We start from the raw sequence: 8,269 nt of genomic DNA on the forward strand, positions 1-8,269 counted from the left end.
GCGTGGGGCAGGGTCTTTCTGAACCTGCGTGGGAGGCAACGTACACGGAGGAGTGGGGATGGGGGGTGTTCTTCCTCTCGGCGTCTAAAAGAACCTTCCAGCCCAGCGGGAAAACAGAGAAAACAAAAGCCAATGTGCCCGCTGCCGCAAACCAATCCTCCTGCACTGAAGCGGAGCAAATAGGAGAGCGGCGACTAGGCGGCGGAGCTGAGAGCAGCGGCGGGACGGAGCAGGGGGCGGAACAAAGCCCCCGGGATCCCTCGGCTCCTGTCTGGAGACGCTGCGCCCCGGTGCCCCGGGACCCCGGGCAGGAAGGGATGCAGGTGTGTGGGTGCGAGTGCGTGCGCAGCGAGTCCCTCCCCCGCGCCCCCGAAACCCAGTGTGCAGTCTCCCCACCGCCCCCCACCCTCCCATCCCTAAGCGGCTCTCACCGGAGCGAGGATCGAAGGTGACCACGAACACGGCCACCACCTGGTCCTCCTCTACGTCGCCTAGCTCCAGGCGCCCCGGCTGCAGCAGCACTTCGGGGGGAGCTGGCTCGTCGGGTTCCCGCCTTCGGGGCGCTTCCGCGGCCACTCGGCCGCCCCCACTGCCGCCCCGGACCCATCCTCCAGCCTGCAGCGCGGGGTCCTGTGGCACAGAGACCGCGGGGCCCTCGGCCCAGCGCAGCAGCGGCGCCGCGTCTCCCTGCTCCACCATGGCGAGGCGAGGCGGAGCCGGGGCGCGAGGGGCGGGGCGGGCGGCGGGCACTCCCCTCCGGGCCTGCCCGCCCTGCCGCTCTCTGCGGTGCCCTGGCTCTCTGGATGCCCGCTGGGCTTGGCCACACCTGCCCCTGCCCGGACACCAGCGCTCTTTCATGGTCCCGCAGCTCTGGAAGGTAGCTCGCACCGGTTCAGCACCCCACGGCCTGGTCCGGGCTTCAGCTCTGCATCTCTCTGTGGGTGCTCTTGACCCATAGTGTAAGGTTCAGGACGCACATCCCTTAGTCTGTCACCTGCGTGTGGGTTGAAGAGCCTTCCCAACTAGGATTCCACTGTGAAATTTTGAACGTCACCATTATTTTAAGGAGCAGGGCACATATATTATGTAATCCTGAGAGCTTGGTGAAAACTGCCTCCAAGTCAGGAAGTGAAGCAGAGGACATCCCAAGTATTTCAAATATACACATAAGTCAACTCAAAAGGTCTATAAGGTTGTCATTGAGCATTTTACTCTATATAACAGGCTGGTGGATTAGTGATCATTTCCTTGAGTATATGCGGCGTGAAGATAAGCTGGAGGGCTGTGGGGTTTGTTCTACTTTAAAATAAGCAGGAGAAAGCCAGTCCTTCAACCCGTGGCTTTGCTACGTGAAGATTGCCTATGAACTGCCTTGTAATAGGTACAAATAAAAATTTGAATGTCTCAGCTCTTGGGAGGGGTAAATCTGGCGACTAACTCAGAGGTATCCATAAGAAATAGCCATTAAAATTCTGGAAAAAGGTAAGATTGCAAGAGACAATTATTTAGACACACAATTCACCTCATGTTTCAGGAAGGTTTCTGACAAGGACTTGGTAGATTTGTGTGTTACCTGTTAACTCCAGGGATCTTTGTGAAGCCCACGTCTCCCTGCCAGAGATATGCTTTGATCCTGTTCCCAAGAGGTTCATCAATTCCTGCCTATCCACAGCTGCTGCTAGTTCCAAATATGTGACTCACGCCTTAACAATAAAACAGTTTACCAAAAAGTGAGGATTGCTGTCATCATCATTGGTTAGTTCAGCCTAACCCCCATCCCCTAAAGACATGTTAAGTGACTATCTCACTCAATTAATGGAGTAATTACTGAAATGGGAGTCTGGGGAATGTACAATCCAAGCCAGGGCTAGGGCACAATCCAGTTTAAATGCAAGGGCACATCTGCTTGAGTTATGCACGAACTCTGAAGGCCAGACAACAAAACCCACTACATCAGAAACTGAGGCTCAGCCAAAGTTGAAGTCGAGACGTACAAGATTTTATTTTCCGATACAAAACTTGGTTGGTAGATAATCCTTAACCACTATCCAAAGTCACCAGTTTTAGGGCAAATGGGTTGGTCCCTTCTTTTCTTTTCTGTTTTCCTTTTCGTTTCTTCCTTTCTTCCTCCCTTTCTCTCTCTCTCTCTCTCTCTCTCTCTCTCTCTCTCTCTCTCTCTCTCTTAAATAGTTTTGTTGTTTGTTTTTTTGGTGTTTTTTTTTGTTGTTGTTTTGTTTGAGGCAGTTTCTCTATGTAGCTCTGACTGTTTTGGGACTCTCTCTATAGACTAGGCTGGCCTGGAACTCAGAGATCCTCCTGCCTCTGCCTCCCAAATGCTGGGATTAAAGGTGTGTGTGCTATCACCTTGTAGTTGGTATTTTTCTTTCTTACTTGAGAAAGATACTTCCTGGTCTTTTTTGGCAATGTCTACCTCTCCTGGCACCCCCTAATTTAATGCCCTACCTGTATACCCATAAAGAAACTTGTAGTGTTCGTACCAATCACTTCTCTGTACACAAAAGCAGTTTTCAGACTGACAGCCATGCTCTGTCTTCAGCATATTCTAGTTCACCAACCGTGGAGCCTAATAATATATTCCTAGTGCTTTGCATAATATTGCTCAACAGCTGTAACTCAGGAAGTGAAGGCAGAGACTTAACCTCCGGTGCTGCAGGCCCTCTTGCCAGGCTTTATCTAGACTCTTACCCACGGCTGGGTGCTCAAAACTGTACGTGATGGTGAGCACACTCTTTTAGCACATGCATCCACAATCTGAAAGAGGCTTTTATACCTTACCAGCAGATTAACCTTTGTATCGACTGAATTGTCATATGATGATAGAGACATTGAGTTTGGCTGTTATAACACTTCTGCTTGGGAACGAGTGTTTGAGAAGAGATGGGAGAAAGGTCACTCATTTTCAAAGATACTCGGCTGGCATAGAATTTCGAAATCTGTTCACCTAGAACACCATGTCTACATTTTAAATAAAATCTTTTAGTTTCCCAAATACTAAATATATATCCATCACATAAAATACAGAATATTTTTAGTCTACCATGTCATCATATAGATGGTAATTGTAAAGTCTTACATTGTCTTATCTTATCATTTCTAGAACACAGAATGCAACTGTGTATAACCATACTGTGGTGTCTGGCAATTATCACTGAGGTCTGGTTGTCACAGAAGAGATTCCTGGTTGTACTGTCAGCCGTGGGAAGGAACCACCAACCCAACCCCGGGCTAAGTTGAATAAATGCCATGCTTGAGGTTCCTTGGAAGCTACTGGTACTGTGACTTCAAAGAGAAAGCTATCTTAATCAGCAGCGTGTAATCCAAAGTCTTAGGTGAGATTTTTTTTTTCTCCCCTCCCTCTAGTGACAAATTCGAAACAAGAACTTTCCTTATCTAGCTCTCTCTGTAGGAAGCTGTTTTCTGTTTTATATGGCTATACCAGCATGGGAATGCAACAGCTTGTCTTAAATAGATATTTATTAGATATGTTCTTTTCTGTGTTTGTTTGTTTAATGTATGCTGCTCTATGTTAGATTTGTTTTCTTTTCTCCCTTACATCAGATCATGAACATTCTGGAATCCTATCGTGTTATGTGAGAGTCGGACAATTTATATCACCATCTGTCATTGTTGGAGAGTAAAGCTCTTCCCCTTCTGTTGTGTCTAAAGTTTTGACAGAATTTCACTCTTACTGTAAAGCTCTATAACCTTCAGCCTGGAGCACATAATGGGAGAGATATCAAAAAGACAGATGTGTCTCTTCTCTCAAACTCATACCCCAGCCGGGGAAGCAAACAATAAACAAAATATGGCATGAGGGAAGACAGCCATTCTGGATGCTGACTTGTGATAACTGCTGGATGTGGCCCGCATTCTAAAATAAATGCATTAAAAGTGTTAAAGTGCATTCCTTTTTATTAGGTCCTTGATGTATGTTTATGTTTTATGATTAAGTCTAATTTTTTCAAAATACATCCTAGAAATTTGTCATTCCTCTTCAGACCATGCCTGTCCATTAAACGTCTTAATCTTACCCAGTCTTGCTACACTGTGATACTTAACATTTTCTCATTGACCAGCTAATATCTGTGTGCACTTATAGAATTATTCCTTTAATTCCTCTGAGTTGTAATCCACTTCTAGTACAAATGTTAAATTGCTATATTTGTGGATTAGGCATTTTAGCTGTTGCCTATTTTTACATGACAACCACACTAATGGGAGACTTTGGAAGGTCTGGGTGTAAGAATATCATGACCTTACTTACTCTTTAAAGAGAGCCCGTTAGCTGCTAGATATAGACACCTGCTATGAGCCTGGTGTCTTCAGGGATGAGCCATGTGGGGAATGGACATGGGATTTCAGAGAAAGTGAGTCGTTCTCATACATGTCTTTACTGAGATGTGACAACAACGCAGGAGGAGTATGTGAGAGGGAGGCTATTGCCGTGGGAAACTGGAGCCTCTTCAGTAGGCAGAGCGAGCTGCAGTTAGATCAGCGATGTCTGAAGTTTAAGGAGGAGGACTGTGGTATACTTGTAAATCCCAAGGCTGGTGGCTGTAGATAGCATCTCCAGCAATGACACTCTATGGATGCGAGTTCAGACCAAAGCACAGGGGACTGATCCTAGGGGACTCCATAGTCTATAGAAGGCAGGGAAGTCATTCCAGCACGTTATGGATCAGATTTCATAATACATGTATTTGTTTATATATTTGATTACAGGTAGTTTATTTTAAACGTTACTTAAACAATATTTTTAAACATTTCAATAAGTAGATATTAATGACAAAAGATTAATCAGTCTGGAAGATAGCTTTTAAGCCTGGGGACCTGCACTTGATTCCTAGAATGTGCATTTAGGAAGCCAGGCATGGTGGCACACTGCTGTAATCCGTGCTGCACTGGACAGGCAGGGAGAGACAAGCAGATTCTGCCGCTGCTCTGGAGCCCAGAGAGAGGCCCTGTCTCCAAAACAAAACAAAACAAAACAAAACAAACAAAAAGAGGAAAAGGAAGCCTGGCGATGCCTGACAAATATGATCAAGGTGTCCTGTCTTCTGCAGGCATCCCACAACACATGTACCTGCACACACAATATACTCATACCCATGAACAAAGCAAGGGCGTGGGATAAGCAGTGGGGTCTAGCTCCCCACTCCCAGGCTCTCTTTAGACAAAGCTGCTTTCTAAAGCTTCTGAGTTTTCAGTTGCTAGTGGACCCCCTGCAGAGAGGGAGTAGTTCTCTTTTATCACCATCTTCAAAAACTCATTAAATTCTTACTCATTCAGGTGTGGTGGTGCAAGCCTGTGAGCCCAGCACTTGGGAAAGGGGGCAGAGGGGTCAGGAGCTCAAGGCCAGCCTCAGCTACTTAGAGGCTGAAGTTTATTTGACCTAAGTTCTTGAGAGATAAAACCAATTCAAACAGTGCGGGTGGGGTTTGCAAAGATAAAACATCAGAGTAGTAACTGCAGTAGAAACAGAGTCAGAGCTAAGAAGCTCAACGACCTGGCCTTTTTTGTTTGTTTGTTTGTTTGTTTTTTTGAAACAGGGTTTCTCTGTGTAGCCCTGGCTGTCCTGGAACTCACTCTGTAGACCAGGCTGGCCTCGAACTCAGAAATCTGCCTGCCTCTGCTTCCCAAGTGCTGGGATTAAAGGTGTGCGCCACCACCGCCCACTTGGCCTTTTGTGATCAAGACTTCTACTGCCTAGATCTGAAACAAGATATAAGCCAGCCAACCATAAAAGTTTTCCATATTCACCAAGTTATTCAAAGTAAAAACAAAAAGTATGTCCATATGCCTGTGTGTTTGTGTGTCTGGGTAGATGCGAAGATGCGTACACCCACAGATAAAGCAAGCGAGGAGTACTGAGTCCCCACCTCTGGCTGCAGTGCTAGCTGAGGTGTCAGTGACGTGGGTGAACCACTACCTGCTGTAGTTTTAGGGAAACTGAAAATGCTCACAGCTAAGGGAAATGACCAGGGGAGTGACTCCAAGGAATGATTTAAAAATATCTGCTCTTTGGAGTGCAAGCAGGATGCAATGGATGCCTAAATAATTGTCAAAACAATTGTGTGCCAGTTAGGAAGTCTGTTCCTGCTCCAGGAATACTGTCTGCACTGTCTGTGGCTTGGAAAACATCAAAAACTCTATCTCAAAAGTGATTTTAATGAACAGCTTCTCATTCTAGCCAAGGGGAAACTATGGCAAGAGAAGTAATGAATTACTGCCTGTTAAATACTAGTTAAATTTTAGGAGATTTTTAAGATGATGGATTAACCTAGAAATTTTTATTATTGGCACTAAATTATTCAGGGTTGAAATGGCATGAAACCATTGATTTGCTTTTACATACCCAAGCACCCCCACCCCTCAAAACAACAAAAACAAAAATAAAAAACAAAAATAAAAAAACCCTGAAGATACAACAGTAACTAGATTAAAAAGCTGTTATAATGTTTGGAACTAGGTTATAATGCAGCCAGACTATCCTGTCTTGTTTGATTATTTTTATTAAAAAATGTAAATGAGGGTAGAGAAACGGGCAGTTCAGTGGTTAGAGCGTGTGTCGCTCTTGCAGAGGACCCAGGTTTGTTTCCCAGTTCCCATATGGTGGCTTATGAGCGTCTGTAACTGCAGTTCCATGAGATTTGATGCCCTCTTTTGGCCTCCATGGGCACCACACATTTGAACATGTTACATATACATACATGCAGGCAAAACACTCATGTGTACAAAATAAAATAAATCTAAAAAAGAAAAATGTAAAAAAAAAATATTACTGAGAAGTCTGATTTTCCAGTGGTTTCCAGTGGGATAGTCTCATTAAATATAGGACAATCTAGCATAACAATTTGGGTTATGGTAGTAACAGGCTTAATTCAGTTTTAAATAAAATGGCAGAATTTGTGTTGAGGTTTTTTTTTTTTTTTTTTTTTTTTTTTTTACACAATTCTCTCTCTTGACTGAGGGACCTCCAGCCTATTATGGCCTTCCTTGCAGTGACAGGCTCTCCACTTCTTATCTCCCAGGCTGTAATTCTGCACCTTTACAAAAGAGGAGCCCGCCCTAGTGGTGAACGCAGGTGTCGTGCCTTACAAAATCAGTTCTGACTGGCAGATCTTCCTGCTCCCGCTTTTCCCATCAGTGTTTCTAAGGCCCTGGAACCAGAGTGGATTCTCCTTATCACTTGGGAAAATGTTTACAAGAGACAAACTCCTCCTAAACAAGAGGCTTAGGGGAAGGCAAGGCAAGGTTGGATTCCTTCCTACACATCCTACTTTTGGGATCTTTGGGGTTTTTTTTTCTGGGCAGCAATTTCTGTTACAGTTTTGTTTTTGTTTTTATTTTGTTGTTTTGTTTTTCAAAGTGAAATATTTGACTATTTTAAGCAAAACCGAGATATACTGCTTCCCCAAATGTACCCCAAAACAATGGATGGAACATCTATTGTGTGTCAGGTATTTAGGGAAAGACCCCCTTTTGCTCCTACTGACAGATAACGTAGGGTCTCGTTAACAAATCTCCCTGGTTATTGAGAGAGGTGTGGAATGGATGCACCAAAGCAGGGCTGGACTTCTCCAGAGCGTGAGGAGGCTAAAAATGGAGAGCAAAGTATAACTGACAATGGAAGTGGTGAGGCCCCAGGCAGAGGTCTGACTGGAAACTCCATCGCGCTCCTTGGGTCAGCAGCTGTTCAGTTCTCACGCGTTTCTACCCCAGAGTATCAAGAACGTGATGGAGAAGAATGTAGGCCTAGATTCTAATAGAACTGCCATTGACAACAGGAGATCTCAACACAGTCCCCGCTCCCCCAGACAAACAGTGCAGCCATAAATCATGTATTATATTTGTAATTAAGAAGTCTAACAGGGAGAGAGGAAAGGCAGGGCACAGTGGTAAACAATGATCATCTGATTTACCTGGGAAGCACCCACCCAATCAGCGCTAGCCTCCAGGTCCAGGACCGCCTCCAGGTCCAGGATACACGATGTATTTTTGTCAGGCTCTGTTGTGTTGGGAGCAAGGCCAACAGTCAGCTGGCCTGGAGAAGAAGTGGCAAGTGATGCGACATGAGGAAGGGAGAACTGACCTGCTCAGAGGGCGTGGGCGAAGGGATGGGATCACCTGGTTCACTGGCTTGTAACCACCAACCGGCTCCTGGGCTCGGAATTTCCGGGGATAGTGACTTCTTTGCTGGTAACCTGCGCCTTCCGCCTTCCTTTCCCTTGGATGGTTCTTTATCTCC

General features: G+C 45.4%; 1 protein-coding gene across 1 annotated transcript in view; it reads right to left on the bottom strand.

Annotated features, from left to right (window-relative positions):
• Positions 1–713, bottom strand: part of Dennd11 (DENN domain containing 11) — a 34,438-nt gene extending 33,725 nt beyond the window's left edge. The window contains exon 1 of the mRNA XM_052173517.1: positions 432–713. Within this exon, the coding sequence (XP_052029477.1) occupies positions 432–699 (268 nt within the window). The 5' untranslated portion in view covers positions 700–713. The remainder of the gene's footprint in view (positions 1–431) is intronic.
• Between the last annotated feature and the right edge of the window lie 7,556 nt (positions 714–8,269).

The sequence above is a fragment of the Apodemus sylvaticus genome, chromosome 2 (genome assembly GCF_947179515.1).
Source record: "Apodemus sylvaticus chromosome 2, mApoSyl1.1, whole genome shotgun sequence".
Lineage (NCBI taxonomy): Eukaryota > Metazoa > Chordata > Mammalia > Rodentia > Muridae > Apodemus > Apodemus sylvaticus.